Genomic DNA, 18,845 nt, shown 5'->3' with positions numbered 1-18,845 from the left:
TTTATGAATTTGGGCAAGTCACTTAACTTCTCATCTGTCCTAGGCAGCTAGCTTCAGTAGAGAGAATTTCCCCATTGGAAGTGCCTTACACTAATAAAAAATCTCAGCCAGACCCAGAAAGGCCAGTGGAGGCATGCAGGTTGGGAAAATATTTGATTCATTCATGACCTGTTATTTTCACTCAAGGTATGTAGAAAACCGTAAGAAAGTACTACTTGAAGAAAAAGAGAGAGCCGCAAAAATCGCAAGTCTACCACCTCCTCCTCCAAATCCTTTTGAGGTGAGTTATCTGATTTTGAGATGATAAAAAGAAAGAAAACTAAACTGTCATGATTGTATTTTTTTTTAATAATACTATGAAGATGAAAACAACCAAGAGTTAAAAGAAAAACTGACAAAGGTTTTTAGGAGGAATTATTGATTTTTTTAAAAAATGTTAATGATTAGCTTTCACAATTTTTAAAATTAGAGTTGCCTATTTTTTGCTATATGTACCTTTAGGTATAACTTCTTAGTAATTTTGGTTTGGGTCAATCAATAAGCTCTACTCAATACTACTCAACTACTGTGTGCCAGGAAATGTGATAGGGACACAAAAGATGGCAAAAGATATTTCCTGCTGTCAAGTAGCTCATATATGATCTAATGGTTTGATCCAGAGAGGAAATTAGTGACAATTTTCTCTCTTAGTTTTGAATATTTTGCTGCCCTTTCCCCCCCAGACCTCTCCCCTAGCCATTGAAAAGGTAAGAAATACAATACCCATTACACATATGAGGTCATTCAAAATAAATTTCCACAGATCAGCCATGTTCTGAAAAAGAAGGAAAATAAAGAACAGAAAACATATGTTTCAATCTGCACTCTTGAGTCCATTGGTTCTCTATCTGGAATATAAGTTCCTTGAGAGGGACTGGTTAATAGCTGCTTAACAAATAATTGTTGAATTGAATGGTTTACATTAGAGGGTTGGTCCTAATGGACACAAAGGGAAATCTTCTAACAGAAGAATTTAAAAAATTTTAGTATTGTTAGTTTTTCACTTAACAAGCTTTTACTCTTCCTCTTATCTGCCCTTACCTTTGAATGACAGCAAAAAAAGAAAAAGTATAAAAAACACATTAGAATTAAGTGACTAAATTACTTAATAGGAAGCTAAATTTAATATGGCCTGGGGAGTGATTTAAAAAATAGAAAGTTATATAGGTAAAGTAATATTTTTGTTATATAATTATGAACTTTGTTTCACAAAAAGGCATACTAAGCGTGTATTTCTATGTTAATTCATAATCTAAAGGATATGTGAGTGTATACATATATAACATGACAGGCAATGTAAGCACTTTTATAAACAATTTAAATGAATGTTCTGCTTATTTAAATTTAAAAAAACACTTAGGGAAGAGGAAGTCATTTAACCTGGTTAATGTGGTTTTAAACAAAAGAACTGAGTTTTAGGAGACAGCGAGGTTGCTCAATGGATTGAGAGCTAGTCCTAGAGACAGGAGGTTCTGGGTTCAAATATGATCTCAGACACTTCCTAGCTCTGTGACCCTGGGCAAGTCACTTAATCCCCATTGCCTAACCCTTACCACTTTTCTGCCTTAGAAATGCTACACGGTATTAATTCTAAGAGAAGAAGGTAAAGATTTAAAAAAAAAAAGAAGAACTGAGTTTTAGACTCTTGAGTTTGCCTATTCCAAGCTTTTCTCTTTCTGCTTTGTTGAACTTTCCCTTAAGAGAAATTTAGAAATAAATGGAAGAGAATTTATCATGTATGCATAGAGATAGAGCTTCATTTTACAGATGAAAGAAAATGAAGCCCAAAGATGAGAAGTTATGTGGGACTTACCTGAGTCAAATAGGGAGTAAGTGGCAGAACCAAGATTTGAATTCAAGGTCCCTAATATCAAATTTACTACTCTTTCCTGTGTTCTATGCAATATGATTATTTTCTTTTAAGCCTCCTATAAAATATAATGGGTAATGAATTTTTGAAAATTAAAATGGTATTATAATTCACAAAGCTCTAAATTGTTTTCCTCAGGAATACATTGTTGAGGGGACAGCCAGATTTTCAGTTTTGTTGGGCCACGTAGTAACCTGTCAAAATATAAAACTTTTTCTACATTTTTAATGGAAAATAATGCATTTGCCTTAATAAATTATTTTCATTTAACTTTTCAGAATATTCACATAAAGGAAATTTCTACATTAAAGACCAACTCTGCTAATATCTTTCCTACTTACCATCATCTTGACCCAACTATCATAAGAGAGGAAGATTTAAAACAGGTGATTAAATTATTGCTTACATATAGTCTCTAATAATAATTACTTTGGCTTTGAATATTATCAGATGGTGAAATTTAAACACATTTTTAAGGGGACAGCTAGATTTTCAGTGTTCTTGGGCCACATAGTAATCTGTCAGACTATAAAACTATTTTTATATATTTTTAATGGAAAATAATGCATTTGCCTTGACATTATTTTCATTTAATTTTTCAGAATAATCATGTAAAGGAAATTTCTGCATTAAAGACCAGCTCTGCTAATAGCTTTCCTACTTACCATCATCTTGACCCTACTGTCATCAGAGAAGAGGTTTTAAAACAGGTGATTAAATTATTGCTAACTTATAGTCTCTAATAATAATAATTACTTTGGCTTTGAATATTATCAGATGGTGAAATTTAAACACATTTTTAAGGGGACAGCTAGATTTTCAGTGTTCCTGGGCCACATAGTAATCTGTCAGACTATAAAACTATTTTTATATATTTTTAATGGAAAATAATGCATTTGCCTTGACATTATTTTCATTTAATTTTTCAGAATAATCATGTAAAGGAAATTTCTGCATTAAAGACCAGCTCTGCTAATAGCTTTCCTACTTACCATCATCTTGACCCAACTATCATAAGAGAGAAAGATTTAAAACAGGTGATTAAATTATTGCTAACTTATAGTCTCCAATAATAATAATTACTTTGGCTTTGAATATTATCAGATGGTGAAATTTAAACACATTTTTAAGGGGACAGCTAGATTTTCAGTGTTCTTGGGCCACATAGTAATCTGTCAGACTATAAAACTATTTTTATATATTTTTAATGGAAAATAATGCATTTGCCTTGACATTATTTTCATTTAATTTTTCAGAATAATCATGTAAAGGAAATTTCTGCATTAAAGACCAGCTCTGCTAATAGCTTTCCTACTTACCATCATCTTGACCCAACTATCATAAGAGAGAAAGATTTAAAACAGGTGATTAAATTATTGCTAACTTATAGTCTCCAATAATAATAATTACTTTGGCTTTGAATATTATCAGATGGTGAAATTTAAACACATTTTTAAGGGGACAGCTAGATTTTCAGTGTTCTTGGGCCACATAGTAATCTGTCAGACTATAAAACTATTTTTATATATTTTTAATGGAAAATAATGCATTTGCCTTGACATTATTTTCATTTAATTTTTCAGAATAATCATGTAAAGGAAATTTCTGCATTAAAGACCAGCTCTGCTAATAGCTTTCCTACTCACCATCATCTTGACCCTACTGTCATCAGAGAAGAGGTTTTAAAACAGGTGATTAAATTATTGCTAACTTATAATCTCTAATAATAATAATTACTTTGGCTTTGAATATTATCAAATGGTGAAATTTAAGTAATGTTGGCAAACATTCATGCATTGCACACTGGGATGGGGGAGGGGGATAAGAGGGGAACTGCTACTTTAATTGAATATTTTCCAGTGAGAGTTGCTGGAATGTAAGTGATCCTAGACTTTGCTCCAGGGTATTTAGTGTAGGTGCTCTGGGGAAGTGAGGTTAGTAGAGGTCTCTCTAGGAGCACTGATGTTTTGCCTTTTCTCAGTTTATCAACTTCCCCATCATAAACATACCAATTAAAAACAATCCTAACACTAAATGCTTGCTAATGTTCTTCCACATTTTGAGAGCAGCTTTCCTTCTGAATCTCTCCTCCCTCTCCCTCCCCCCCCCCCTTTTGTATTTAGCAAAGGAGAGGCTTCCAGGTTTTTTCCAATCAAATATTTGGGGCTAGAAAGCCCCCTTACCCAACTCTTCCATTTTCCTCCAGCTCAGAGCCTAAGACAAACACTTACCTGATGTTTTGTGAGCTCATACATATCATTTTTTTCTTTAACTTACAAATTTGAGGGTAAAGCTTAGGTGCTAAGAACGAAAATCATCAACAACTTAATAGCCTAAGTACACTAACAAAAATTTTGAGGGGTGAGCAATAGAAATTGAAAATATCTGGTTTGTAGGAAGTTCTAAAACAGAAAGAAAACCATAGCCCAATCTCCCTGATGAATATTGATACAATTTTTAAAAAGTAATTGAAGTTTATAGCATTTTATCACAATGATCACATCATGACAAGATGGGCTTTATGCCAGAAAAGCAAGGATGATTCAATAATAGAAAAACTATCAGTATAATTGACCATCTCAATAACAAAACCAACAGAAACCATATGATTATCTCAAAAGATGCTCAGAATATATGGTTTGAACTCCTTTGAATGAATATTTGACAGAAAAAAAATAAACATGTATTCATTAGCTTTGGGGAAAAAAATTCATGGATTATAGTCATTGGAGAAATATTTTAAAATATGCCATACAATTGTATAGTAGGTTCTAATTGATTTATCAGACAAAATGTGGCTATGTAGAAGGCGGCAAAATTTTTTCTACTTATTTTAGGGTAATTTTATGGACTTAGAGCAATCTGGCTATTTGCCACTGTCTCAGAATTCAACTTAGATCTTAAACTATGAGAATAAATTATGTTGGCAATGCAGTACTTTTACTCTGTTCAACTTTCTCTTCTTATTTAGGTAATTATACATATTTGTGCATTTGCTGTTTTTATGAATTCATTTTAAGAAAAGGTTTTTTATTTTGAATCTTTATTATTGGTAATGCTAGAAGTATTACTGATAAAATAATGAACATCCCTTTACTAAAAGATATGTCTTAGGGCAGGGGTCCCCAAACTTTTTACACAGGGACCAGTTCACTGTCTCTCAGACCGTTGGAGGGCTGGACTATAAAAACCTAACCCTAACCCTATCCCTAACTGGGCAGCAGTATAAACAGTACAAAATCCCCTCCCCTAGATCACTGCTCACCATGCTGATGTCTTTCATTATGCAGCCACATAATCCTTTGTGCAACGCCTCATTCTAAGACCACGCAAAGAATTATAGCACTGAAAAGTAGTACTGTACATGAGTGATGTCGCACTTTGCGGCGCCACCACATACAGTGCTCCTCTCATTGACCACCTTATGAAAGTGCAGTAGGTGCCAGTTACGTGGTCTCGGGGCCGCAGTTTGGGGACCTCTGTTTTAGGGTCATAGATTAAGAACTAGAAGGGTATTAGATGGCATCTAGAACTTCATTTTACATAAAGGAAAATTGATGCCTAGCAAGGGAATTTATTAGCTCATGATCACATATTTAAATAAGTAGCAACCTTTTGATCTTCTGATTCTAAATGCAATATTCTTTCTGTTATGATGAACTGCTTGTGTATAGGAGCTTTCAAATGAATAGAAATAAAATGGAAGGCATTGCTTACATTTAGAAGGTACTGGTGATTTTTTTTTAAAAATCATACTTCTATCCTTTAAGTTTCTTCCAGGAATAGTTATTTTAGATAGACCAATTTTAAGTTCTCTTAAGCTACAGTGTAGCTTATTAAAATGCAAAACTATTTTTCTCTATATGGTTAGTTTTAAATAGAAAATGCCTTTAGTTTTGTAATTGTTTTTTATGTTCAATTTTTCAGAACCTTCAAATAAAACAAATTTCTAAGATTACTAGTGCTACTAGTACTACTACCACCTTTTCTACTTAAAATTTTGAAGCAAGTGTTAATAGAGATGAAAGTACAGCAAGTGAACTACTTATTGCTAATAGGTCCCAGAATTATTCATTTTATTTTGTTGTGCCTATTGATTGATTGATGGAAAACTACTTTTTCTTTTAGTTTTAAATGTAATATTCTTACTGTCTTTGTCCATCATGTCTTCTTCCAACGTTCCATCCTTACCTTTGCATGCTGCTCTTACAATAACTAAAATTCCTAATACTACCTCTAATTTTCTAAACTAGCTCTGTCTTCTTAGGACAGGTTCTTCTACCTGGCACACCAGGCCTAATCTACTCTATCTATAAATTATTCACTACCTACCTCCCTAAAACAATAGAAAGCCACCACTCACTCCTTCAATCAGTTTTCTATAATAGTCTAATTGTCAGTAGCCAACTGCCATCAGATCCCTGTCTCAGGGACAGATCTTCTGCTCTAGAGATCCCAGAGGCAAAAGGCGTCCTTATCACCTCACTGACCAACTATTCCCCCCCCCCCCCCCCCAACTTCCTGTCAGAGGGCACTTTCCTCTTCTCAGGTCCTGGTCTCTTTGGTAATAGAATCTTCAGCTCTGGCTTACTGTCTCACTGAACCTGTCAGTTCTGATCTACTTAGAAACCCTGCTCTCTAGCCTCTTAATCAAACAGTGAAATGAAGAAAACTCCTTATAACAATATTCCCCCGTGAGATCCTTTGGGAAGTCTTTTTTCCCCAATGGATCTTACAAACTAAACTATTCTATACTCTATATTTGAAACAGGAAGAAGTAAAAAAAGAAAGAGAGAGAGAAAGATCTTATAACATGCAAGTCACAAATTACATAAAATTCAAATTATTTATAGTTTCAGGATAACACAATTCTAACTATACAGAAAAAAAACCTAAAGATATTTAATTCAAATTCACCTTATAGTTAGTTACTATATACAAAAATCTTTAAGAACATTATATACATATAATATCTCCCCTGAGATGGATATAATATTCTCCCTGAGGTGTATATAATATCTCCCTGAGGTGGATATTGATCAATACTTATAACCCTTTGCACCATTCTATAATCTCAAAGCCTATACCATACATATGCACTTACTTATTGATTACTTATTCTATTTTCCAACTTTTAAAATTCAAACTATAAGTTCACTGTTCTTAAAAATAACGTCCTTTTGTCAAATTGTAGTAGTCCAGTGTAGTCTCATTGTTGATTATCAATTTCAAGGGAAGGTACTCTCTTCACATGCAAACAATGAATCCATGATACTTTTTCTGCTATCTTGATTGCTGTAGGGGTTGTTAAAAGTACTTGGAATGAATCTTCCCAGGCCGACTGAGTTGTCTCCATTGTGCTGAAAGTTCTTTATGTAAATTGTATCTCTAGGATGTAAATCAGGCAGCAAATTTTTCCTTTTAATTTTTTATCTCCTTTCTTAATGCCTCTACAATTTCACTATCATCCTTGTCATCTTTCCTTTCATTATGCCCATTATAAACATACATTGCCACTCTTTTCATTATCTAAATCCATGTTAATCTAATTTGGACAATTTGTTTTGAAACAGTTCTTTACTACTTGGCAACACTTCTTTACAAATTGTTTTCTCAGGTGTCTGATACCTCTCTTTTTAGATCTAAATCTGTCTATTAGTCTCCTAATTCTATCAGCCTGTCCATAAATTTTGACGAATTTTCTCCTGTTTCCTGCTTCAATTTTTCAAATTTATTTCAGGTTCCTGATCTATCTGAATACACCCTCATTGCCATAAAAACTGCCTCCCTAGCCTTGCATAATCTTTCATAGTCATCAGGATTGTTCCAGTCCCAGTGAGGGTCATTCTGAGGCCGAGTGAATTGTGCCCCAAGCCTTGTTAGTGGTATTAATAACTTTATCTTTTTCCTTCTTCATTAATAGTTTATCCAATAATATTAAAATCAATCCAGGTTGGATTGAACTGCTTACAGATATTTTCCACCTTTTTGATCACTGCTGTGTGATCAAAGGATCTCAAAGGAAGGGGTGCCTTGCTTAAATCCCATATCTTGTGGGGTAAATGGTCTGTGGTGCCTTATAGTAACTAATTCTTTTCTTGTATTGAACATTGGCATTTCTCTTGGAGGGAATATGGTATTATCTTTTTTCTGGCTTTTAGGTTTAGTGGTCTTACTAGAATTGAGGGAAGCAGTGGCTGTCTTTGTAGCGGTGGTAGAAACAGTAGTGGAGGTAGATTTGACAAACATAGCTATAATCTTGTTTTGTTTGGAAATAGTTTCAGTCAGTTGTGAGATAAAATTCTCCAGATACCCTAGTCTAGTTTTGGTTTGACAATTGTTTAGTTGTTTTTCTTGCTAAAATTTGGCTATCAGGTATAGTTGGTACCCCTCAATTAATTGCAGGATATCTAAAACTGTAAGATGCAGTATCTCACTGAAGGTTTTTGGTAATGAGAGTTGCAGGAGGTATGATGGAACCTCTTCCTGAACTATTTGAACCATAGTCTTGAGCACCATGGTTACTGTTTCTGATTTTCCCTATTACTTATCAGAATCAGAAGACTGTAAGGTTATTCAAAATCCTTGAGGCTTACTAAGCTGTTGGGGGTAAATTTACTGGTGGACAAAAGTTTTTGTTAATATGACTTTTTATTGCAATTATGTGCTCTTAATACATATATATGATCATTTTTACCCTCATTTTATAACAATTTAAAGAAAAACATTAATTTTGTGTGTGTATGTGTGTTTGTATTTTGTATAAAATGATTGGTTGACTGCTAGCCAGATCCACATTTAGCTGCTGAAGAGGAAACAAAGAGGATGGAGGAACTACAGAAAGAAGCTATACAAGAAAGGCGAGAACAGCTTGAAAAGGCTCACATACGGGGAGTTCATGCCATGAGAAAAGTTCATATGGCTAAAGTAAGCAAAACAACTTTTTTTCCCTACTGGTAAATGTAAATTCCATTAATAGAAATACTTAACACAGTAAAATAGATAATAAATGGGTTGAAATTAAGGATGGAGGATATTATAGAAGTTCCATTTTTTACTTCCTCTGATTGCAGTTTGCTTCTGGTGCTCCATATATATTTTTTACTAATGGAGACTATCATAAAGTTAAATTTTGTCATATATACCAAAAAAAACCCTTAGGTTATAAGAGACAAGTTAATTGAGAACACTTTAAAAAAAGGAGAATGGAAGAGCTAATTCTTTGTATTACTGTTGTTCTCTGATTTATCTGACAGTATTTGATAATACTTTTATAAGTAATGCTAGACGTGCAAAAACTAGTTTTAGGATTTTAGAGGATTTAAAATAATTTCCTTGCTAATATGTTATTATGTGAGTGCTGGTCATTAAAAATTATAGGCTTAGAAATAATGAGTATTTTTGATAGTCTTGATTGTTTTATGGATTTTAGTTTTTAATAATGTATTTGAGTGCTTTAGGTAATTTCTTTAGAAATGTATTATTTTTATATTTTTGGTATATTTAAAACTTTATTAAAAGCTCTATGTGCATCACACAATGGCACAGTTGGAAGGCAGTGACCATCTATTCTTAATTTATACCTAAAAAGAATTCCTTTTCTAATAGGTAGAACTATCTAATCTTTCCTTGAAGGCCTCCATTGAGGGGGCATTTCCACTCCATTTTGATGGAAATATGGAATGCCTAGTTTTGGGAAATTCACTTTTTATTCTTTTTTTAACCCTTGCCTTCTATCTTAGAATCAATACTATGGATTGGTTCCAAGGCTTAAGAGCAGTAAGGACTACGCAATTGGGGTTAAGTGACTTGCCCAGGGTCATATAGCTGGGAAGTATCTGAGGCCAGACTTGAACCCAGGACCTCTTGTCTCTTGACCTGGCTCTCTATCCACTGAACTACTTAACTTCCCCCTTTACTTTTTATTCTTCTTGATTTTTGTCTTCTCCTTTAAAGATTTAGTTTTGTTATATTATAGTCTGGTAGTAAACTATAACTAGGTGATTTATGTTATTTCTGAAACTTAGTAGTTATCACTGAATGTGCTTAACTGTCAAATCTCTTTGTATAATGAAAATCTATTACCCTAAAAAAAAAGAACATTTCCCAGGATCCCACTGACTTCCTGTAGAAAGGAGATATTAGGTGGGGATGTGGAGGATCCTGCCCCTTGTTTGGCATCTTGCCTCGATGGTGGTGAGTGGGATTTTCAATAAGCTGATCAGCCATGAGCACATGGTCTTTATTTTGTATCCCTTTTGTTCCTTTATTTCTAATGATTATTAATAAATCCCTTAAAATATAACATTTTATTATTAAGATTTAATTTTAATTTTTACATCTAAATCTTTTTATGAGTTAATGAAATGCCATTTAAAATAGATGATTTTTCTCTGCCTCCTGTATCCATTCAGTAATTTAAAAATTATATACCACATAAAATTAACAGATCAGAAATTTTAAAATCATTCATAAACAAATAATTGAATTACCTTCAAAGTTATTTGCCTTTAAATATTTTACTAGAGAAGATGAGTTTTTAGCAAATTAAAATAAATTGAATCATCTGACCCTCTTTTTAAGGCATGATACAAAAAAATAAATACTAAGTGTAAATTATAAGACAAACTACACAAAATCAATATTTAAAAAACAATAATCTTTCTTAAAAAAAAAAAACCATAAAAAGGGGCAGTTGGGAAGCTCAGTGGCTGAGAGCCAGGCCTAGAGACAGGAGGGCCTAGGTTCAAATCTGACTTTAGACACTTCATAGCTGTGTAACAGGGAAAGTCACTTAACCCCCATTGCCCAGCCCTTACCGCTCTTCTGCCTTGGAATTCAATACAAAATACTGATTCCAAGACAGAAGGTAGGGGTCTTAAAAAACAAAACAAAGGTAAAAAGGTAAGAATTTAAAAAAACAAACATAAAAAATGTTTTAGAAAAGCATTTTATTATTTTTGTAGCTCCTAATTTTTACATGCCCCTTATACGTGAATTTCCAATGCAGTTGGGCATTATGAGAATTTTGCCTTCCTTTGGGAATTCCTTCCTTTCCCAGCCTCTAGTGTTCCTTACTATCCAATACATTTCTGCCCCTCTCTTTATTGCTCAGCCTCTGTACCAGCTACTTTTCACCTCCGAACCCATTTTGCTTGATTCCATCTTCAATGACTTAGAACAAGGAAAGTCGATGACATCAGGACTATTGCTATTGTTTAGTGTTTTTTCAGTCATGTTTGATTCTTCTTGGCCCCATTTGGGCTTTCTTAGCAAAGGTACTGGAATAGTTTGCTGTTTTCTTCTCCAGCTCATTTTATAGATCAGGAAACTGAGGCAAACTGTTAAATCAACAAACAACATTACTTAGGATGGCTGGATTTGAACTCAGGGAGATGAATCTTTTTGATTCCAGGCATGGCACTCTATTTACTATGCTACCTAGCTGCCTGTCAGGGCTATTGGTAGAACAAAATTTATTTCTGGCATGACAAGTTGAAACTGTATATTTTCTCAGGAAATATTGTTATTAATGGTGGTCATTTCTACAATTAGAAGACTATTTCTTATGTTATGAATTAGTTCCATCATATATAATATTTTTCCATGGGAAAGACAATCGAAGTTCTCTCTTCTTTCCTCTCCAGGAAGTGGAAGTTCATGAAAGTTGCAAAGATGCAAATTTAGTCTTCATGTCAGAGAGAACTTCCTAATATTTAGAGCTATCTAAATGTAGATGGTGGATTCTCCCTCATTGGAGGTCTGTAGGGAGAGGCTAGATGCCTACTTGGTTGACATTGTAATGGGGGTTCTTTTTTGAAATCAGATTATACTAGATAGTCATTGGGGTCCCAGTAGCTCTGAAAAAAATTAAGTAATGAAAAGGAAAAGGAGATTAGAATTAATCTGGAACTATATTTTTCAAAATCTATGCTTTTTCTTCAATGCTATATCTTCTCACACTTACCTATGGTAGTAGAAGTAGTAGAAGAATATTTTTATCCTTTGTGTTTAGGCAAATCTGGCAAATATATTCAAGAATAGTACTGTTTTACTCTGAGGTATCACCTCACACCTAGCAGATTGGCTAACATGACAGCAAAGGAAAGTAATGAATGCTGGAGGGGATGTGGCAAAGTAGGGACATTAATTCATTGCTGGTGGAGTTGTGAACTGATCCAACCATTCTGGAGGGCAATTTGGAACTATGCCCAAAGGGCGACAAAAGAATATCTACCCTTTGATCCAACCATAGCACTGCTGGGTCTGTACCCCAAAGAGATAATGGACAAAAAGACTTGTACAAAAATATTCATAGCTGCGCTCTTTGTGGTGGCCAAAAACTGGAAAACGAGGGGATGCCCATCAATTGGGGAATGGCTGAACAAATTGTGGTATATGTTGGTGATGGAATACTATTGTGCTAAAAGGAATAATAAAGTGGAGGAGTTCCATGGAGACTGGAACAACCTCCAGGAAGTGATGCAGAGCGAGAGGAGCAGAACCAGGAGAACATTGTACACAGAGACTAATAATACACTGTGGTATAATCGAACGTAATGGACTTCTCCATAAATGGTGGTGTAATGTCCCTGAACAATTTGCAGGGATCTAGGAGAAAAAAACACTATTCATAAGCAAAGGATAAACTATGGGAGTGGAAACACTGAGGAAAAGCAACTGCCTGAATATAGCGGTTGAGGGGACATGACAGAGGAGAGACTCTAAATGAACACTCTAATGCAAATACTATCAACATAGCAATGGGTTCAAATCAAGAAAACATGTAATGCCCATTGGATTTACGCGTCGGCTATGGGGGAGTGGGGGGAGGAAAAGAAAATGATCTATGTCTTTAATGAATAATGCTTGGAAATGATCAAATAAAATATAATTTTAAAAAAATAGTACTGTTTTGGTGGTTCAATGGCAAAACAACAATAATAATACTTTACATACTTGGGACTTGGCTTAATTGAAGACTTTATTGCCTAAAGCCTAATCAAGAATCTAGAAGTAAGCAAAAATACTCTATATTTATAGTCCAAAAAACCCCAAAACAAATTATATATAGATCAAGCACTATATTTTTTGCCGTCATTCAGAAAAATGTATTTATCACAATATTGTAATTAGCTTCATTATCTTGTTTCCTGGGCCTCAGTAAATGAAGACATAGCAAATTAGAATAGAAAATTGAAGATGTTCTAAGCAGCCACACTAACACTAAAAAGTAACCACTTACTGTAATAGAGAGGGACACAAGTGTTATGGAAAGTAATTGCATTTGTATACTTCCATATTTTAAAAAGTGTTTTCTCATTTATCTCCTTTTACCCTTACTAAACAGATAATACTCAAATAGAATAGCATTTGGGACCCCATTCATGTGGGGGCAAACAGCTTTTAAGACCCTGCAGTCATCAGTAGAATAAATACATTTCATATTTCACATTATGAATGTGAAAAGTTTTAGGAAAAGTTTAATAGTTGTATTATATTTAATATGTTCCATTTAAGAGAAATATAGGAAAGAGGTAGAGAAAGAAAATTGCCTAATGTCTATACTAGTTATCCTATAACTACCTATTATTACTCCCTAAAACTGCCTATACCACTAATAACAACCAACTAATCACTAACCCACACCATCAGCAACCAACCCCCAATGATCAACTCATGCCTAGAAGCCAACTACCCTGCAATTGCCAGCCCTAACTGTCAGCAACTGATAGACTGATCAACTGATGCTCACTCCTTTTATTATTTTTTTTTGAAATCTTTATTTAAATAATTAATTTAGAATATTTTTCATGGTTACAAGATTTATGTTCTTTTCCTCCTTTCCCCCCAACCCCCTCACATAGCTGACACGCAATTCCACTGAGTTTTACATGTGTCATTGCTCAAGACCTAGTTCCATATTGATATTTGCACTAGGGTGATCATTTAGAGTCTTTATTCCCAATTATATCCCCATCAACCCATTTGATCAAGCAGTTGTTTTTCTTCTGTGTTTCTACTCCCACAGTTCTTTCTCTGGATGTGGTGGATAGCATTCTTTCTCATAAGTCCCTCAGAATTGTCCTGGATCATTGCCTTGCTGCTAGTATAGAAGTCCATTACATTCAATTGTACCACAGTGTATCAGTCTCTGTGTATAATGTTCTCCTGGTTCTGTTCCTTTCACTCTGTGATGCTTGCTCCTTTTAAACCCATTTCCTACCTTGCTTCCTGTCTCTGTGGTTTTTCCTTCCTGTCCCTGTGGGCTGGTTAATCCCGACACATCTCTATGGTAAGAGGACCTCCAGGTCCTCCATTAAATTAAAATAGGAATAAAGAATTCCTTTTTACAATACCAAAAGTAATAAGTCAATTATAAAAAGCCCAGAAGTATTCTAGAGAAAGTCAGGTTATATACTACGGTGAGACTAAGGTATAAGTAGTGAACCCTAAAGGCTAACAAAGTGAACAGTCTTACTGTTACTATTTTAAGTAAGTGAATCCTAATTAATTTGCTTTTTATTTGTAGAGCCAAGAGAAAATAATGAAAGAACTAGAACAGCTGCAACAAGAAGACTTGGTTCGCAGGAGACAGAATGTGGCTCAGATGCCACCGCAGGTGGTTGAGCTGCCATACAAACGCATGGCAATTAAAGAGGACTGGCAGAGGGAATTGGAGTTTGCCTTTGAAGATATGTACAACGAGGATAGGAGTAAACATTTTTTAATGTATTAATAAACATACTAAAAGCCAAAAAATGGCATAGCCTAATGTTAATAAGGTAGATTTCTTGCATCAAAAGGGTTTTGTCAGTTTTTTTAAATACAGTATCAACTTGTAAGATGCTGGGAGGGGAAAGTTAAGTTGTTCTTTGGAGGCCTTTAATCTTGTGGGTTTTCATAATATTGGGATAGAAACTTCTGACAGCATTTCTTTTTTTAAGAGGTGAAAGGAGACCTAATTTTGAAACTAGAGCCAGAGCCTTTGCCAGTTGCCACTGAACACATCCAGGATGGAGAACTGGATCTATCAATGGAACAAGACTACATGTCTGAGATTGAGAACCAAGAGAGAATGGAAGAAAAAACTCCACTTTTCACAGAAACAGAGAGTAAGAATCTCTGAAACTGGGTTCATTTTGCATATGCACAATTTTATCATTTTTTAAAAATGCTATAAGATGAACAGATCATAATTTTTAGCATTTAGTTTTTAAACCTGTCCATTGATTAAGACATTCCCATATTTAAGGCATATCTTAGTCATTTACTAACTCTTGTTCTTTTTGCTTCAACATCAGCTCTCAAATTCATGCCCTTTACCCTCTACCATTCTGGCCCACATCACTTCTGATCTGGACTTTTAGAAAGCCCTGCTAATCAAATCTTCCCTGCTTCAGATCTCTGTCCACTTTAGTCCATCATTCTTACAGTTGCCAAAGTGATTTTTCTAAAATTCAGATTTAATCATACCACTCACCTACTCCTACTCGTAAGACAAGGTATAATCCTTTCTGCTCGTCTTTTAAAATCCTTCACAACCTGGCCACAGACTATTTGTCTAGACTCATTATGCATTACTCCCTTACCTCTCTCTGTGGTTTTGCCAAACTAGCCTTGCTCTTCTTCACACACTGTGTTTTCCACATCCAATTTCTATTCCTTTGTACTTTGCCATCTTGTGCTCAGCTACTGCCGTCTTCATGAAAGCTTCCTGATTGCTCTGCTCTGGAGCCTATGCAACAACTACTGCTCTGTTACTGGCTTTTTTTCTGCATATATTTATATATCAGTGTCTCTGTGTATATGCTGCAAAGAGAAATATAAAGACTATATGCATAAATACATACATGCATACATGTTATCTGTAAAACTATCCAAGTTCTTGATAACAAGGACTTTTATTTTTATTCCCATTAGCTAGCATAGTGTCTCTAGGAGCTTATTTAATTTTTCCAAAAAATTTTGACATTACATAGATTTCAGGATTAACTTAAATTTCAATAAATTCTTCAAGTATGATTGAGTTCTCTTTTAACTTAAGAAAAAATGGAATGAAATATATCTTTTGTAATCCACCAGGAACACTAGTATGTTGTAGAATATAATAATAACATAACCTAGCATTTGTATAGCATCCCAAAGTGTGCAAAGTGCTTTACACAGATATTTTATTTTCAAAACTGCTGTTGGAGGTGGTTGCTATTATTACCCCCATTTTATAGTTAAGGAAACCAAGGTAGACAGAAGTTACGTGACTTGCCCAAGATCACAGAGAGAAGAGTCGGGCTGGATTTGTACTCAGATCTTCTTGACTACAGTGTTCTACCTACTGAGCCACCTGGCTTCCTAATTATATGTGCTGTAGATGTATTCTGTAGAACTATTTAATGGATAGTGTTCAAAGATTAAATTTTCACATTGATCTTAGCCAAAGTATTCTGGTACATTGTAAAGTAATGAAGTTGAACAATCACTGGTCAAAAATCACCTTTAATATGTTAACTTTGCAGTGTAAACTGGTAGTAAAAAAAGAAATTTGAGAAGAACAAAAACAGTTTCCCAATTAAGTATAAGAGCAGTAATATATATTTAATAATTTATTTATTTAGAATATTTTTCCATGATTACATGATTTTTCCCACCTCTCTTCCCTCTCTCCTTCCAGAGATGACAAGCAGTTCCACTGGGTTATACATGTATCATTGTTCAAAACCTATTTCATGTTACTCATTTTTGTAGTAAATTAATCTTTTAACATCAAAACCCCACTCACATCCCTATTGAACCACGTGATCGATCATGTTTTCCTTCTGCATTTCTGTTCCCACATTTCTTTCTCATAAATTCCTCTGGATTGTCCTGGGTCATGCATTGCTGTCAGTAGAAAAGTTGTGCTATAATGTATCACTCTCTGTGTACAGAGTTCTCGTGGTTCTACTCATTTTGCTCTGTATCAATTCCTGGAGGTCTTTCCAGGTCACATAGAAATCCTCCAGTTAATCATTCCTGAACAGCACAATAATAATTCCATCATCGACACATACCACAATTTGTTCAGCCATTCTCCAATCAATAAATACCTCCTCATTTTTCAGTTTTTTGCCACGACAGAGTGTGGCTATAAATATTTTTGTACAAGTAGTTTTCCTTATCTCTTTGGGGTACAAACCCAGCAGTGGTATGGCTAGATCAAAGGGCAAATAGTCTTTTAAAGTCCTTTGTGCATAGTTCCAAATTGCCCTCCAGAATGATTGGACCAGTTCACAACTCTACCAGCAGTGTATTAGGGTCCCAATTTTGCCACATCCCCTCCAACATTTATCACTTTCCTTTGATGTCATATTGGCCAGCCCACCAGGTATGAGATGGTACCTCAGAGTTGTTTTAATTTGCATTTCTCTAATCAGGAAAGATTTAGAACACTTTTTCATCATATCTCTTGACCATTTGTCTATTGGGGAATGGCTTGAATTTTTTTGTAAATTTGACTTAGTTCCTTATATATTTGGGAAATTAAACCTTTGTCAAAGAGTTATAAAGATTTTTTTCCTCACTTTGTTGTTTTCCTTCTAATTTTGGTTACATAGGTTTTGTTTGTACAAAAAATTTTTAATTGGATGTATTCAAAATCATTTTACATTTTGTAATGTTCTCTGTCTTTTGATTGCTCTTAAGTTCCTTCCTTTCCCACAGATCTGACAGTTATACTATTCTATGTTCACCTAATTTATTCATGATTTCATTCCCTATATTTACCCATTTTGAATTTATTTTTGTATAGGGTGACTTTTTTTCTGTTATTGTTTTGTAGCAGCAGTAGCTGGTAAAAGATTATAAATGTAATGTGATTTTAACTTTGTGTTAAAGATTTTTTTTTCTTTTTTCCAGTGGCTCCGGGGACCTACCATGTACCTTCAACATTTGTATTTAAAAAATTACTAGACAAAATCCAAAGCCAGCGATCCCAGTGGGCAAATAAATACATTCCTGAAGATGAAAGTGAAGTGGCTAAAATTTTTGCTGATGGTGAAAGTGAGACATTAACAGTTGAGACAGGAACAATTGCCAGTGAAGAAAAGCCATTGCATAAATCAGAACATAAACAGGAACAAGGTAATATTCTTTAGTATCTCATGTTAATCTAATGTCTTAAACTTTTTTTAGGTTCTTATATATCAGTACTGGGTATTGGTTCCAAGGCAGAAGAGTGATATGGGCTAACCCATTGAAAAGTAAATATCTTTTCTTAGTATTTCATGACACTTTGTACATATCCTATGGCATTCTTTCTACATTATATTAGTTATTCATGTGTGTATGTTATCTCCAACTAGATTATACTTTTTTTTTAAACCCTTACTTTCCATCTTGGAATCAATACTGTGCATTGGTTCCAAGGTAGAAGACTGGTAAGGGCTAGGCAATGGGAGTTAAGAGACTTGCCCAGGGTCACATGGCTAGGAAGTGTCTGAGGTCAGATTTGAATCTAGGACTTCCCATCTCTAGGCCAGGCTCTCAATCCATTGAGCCACCTAGCTTCCCCCAGATGATACATTTTTTAGGAAAGGTGTCATATCATCCTGGTGTCACTACTGCTTAGCAAAGTACCTCATACAAAGTATTTAATAAATGTTTTTGCTTGAGGAAAAAGAAACTCATAAAGTAGACAGATTACATTAGGATGTGGTCAAATCAAATTTATTAAAAGCTTGCCATGTGCAAGACTGTTAAAAACTTGTTTGAAGTAGATGAAAAAAATATCCTTACACAGATATGTAGTTAGAAAAGTGAGAAGTACTTTCTTAGACAAATAATATGGTAGTGTTATCGTGAAAACAATTTTGACGGGGAACCATGGATCATATTTTGGGAATTGTAGGTAGAGATGATAGTTTTTGTTTGTTTGGTTTTGACTTGTGCTTCTTACTTT

General features: G+C 34.4%; 1 protein-coding gene across 23 annotated transcripts in view; it reads left to right on the top strand.

The window, feature by feature from the left end:
* The window catches only part of CEP295 (centrosomal protein 295), a 257,489-nt gene that overhangs the window by 21,135 nt on the left and 217,509 nt on the right, over positions 1-18,845 (top strand). For 22 of the 23 annotated variants that reach the window (XM_056794492.1, XM_056794503.1, XM_056794485.1 and 19 more), the window contains exons 5-14: positions 187-280; positions 2,188-2,295; positions 2,512-2,619; positions 2,839-2,946; positions 3,166-3,273; positions 3,493-3,600; positions 8,696-8,836; positions 14,442-14,625; positions 14,857-15,024; positions 17,804-18,028. In XM_056794492.1, coding sequence (XP_056650470.1) covers positions 187-280; positions 2,188-2,295; positions 2,512-2,619; positions 2,839-2,946; positions 3,166-3,273; positions 3,493-3,600; positions 8,696-8,836; positions 14,442-14,625; positions 14,857-15,024; positions 17,804-18,028 — 1,352 coding nt within the window. Of the gene's footprint in view, positions 1-186; positions 281-2,187; positions 2,296-2,511; positions 2,620-2,838; positions 2,947-3,165; positions 3,274-3,492; positions 3,601-8,695; positions 8,837-14,441; positions 14,626-14,856; positions 15,025-17,803; positions 18,029-18,845 lie in introns of those variants that run through there. The other variant, XM_056794505.1, reaches the window with a different exon arrangement.

The sequence above is a fragment of the Monodelphis domestica genome, chromosome 4, assembly GCF_027887165.1.
Source record: "Monodelphis domestica isolate mMonDom1 chromosome 4, mMonDom1.pri, whole genome shotgun sequence".
NCBI classification, from domain to species: Eukaryota; Metazoa; Chordata; class Mammalia; order Didelphimorphia; family Didelphidae; genus Monodelphis; species Monodelphis domestica.
This window is presented reverse-complemented; position numbering and strand designations above follow the sequence as displayed.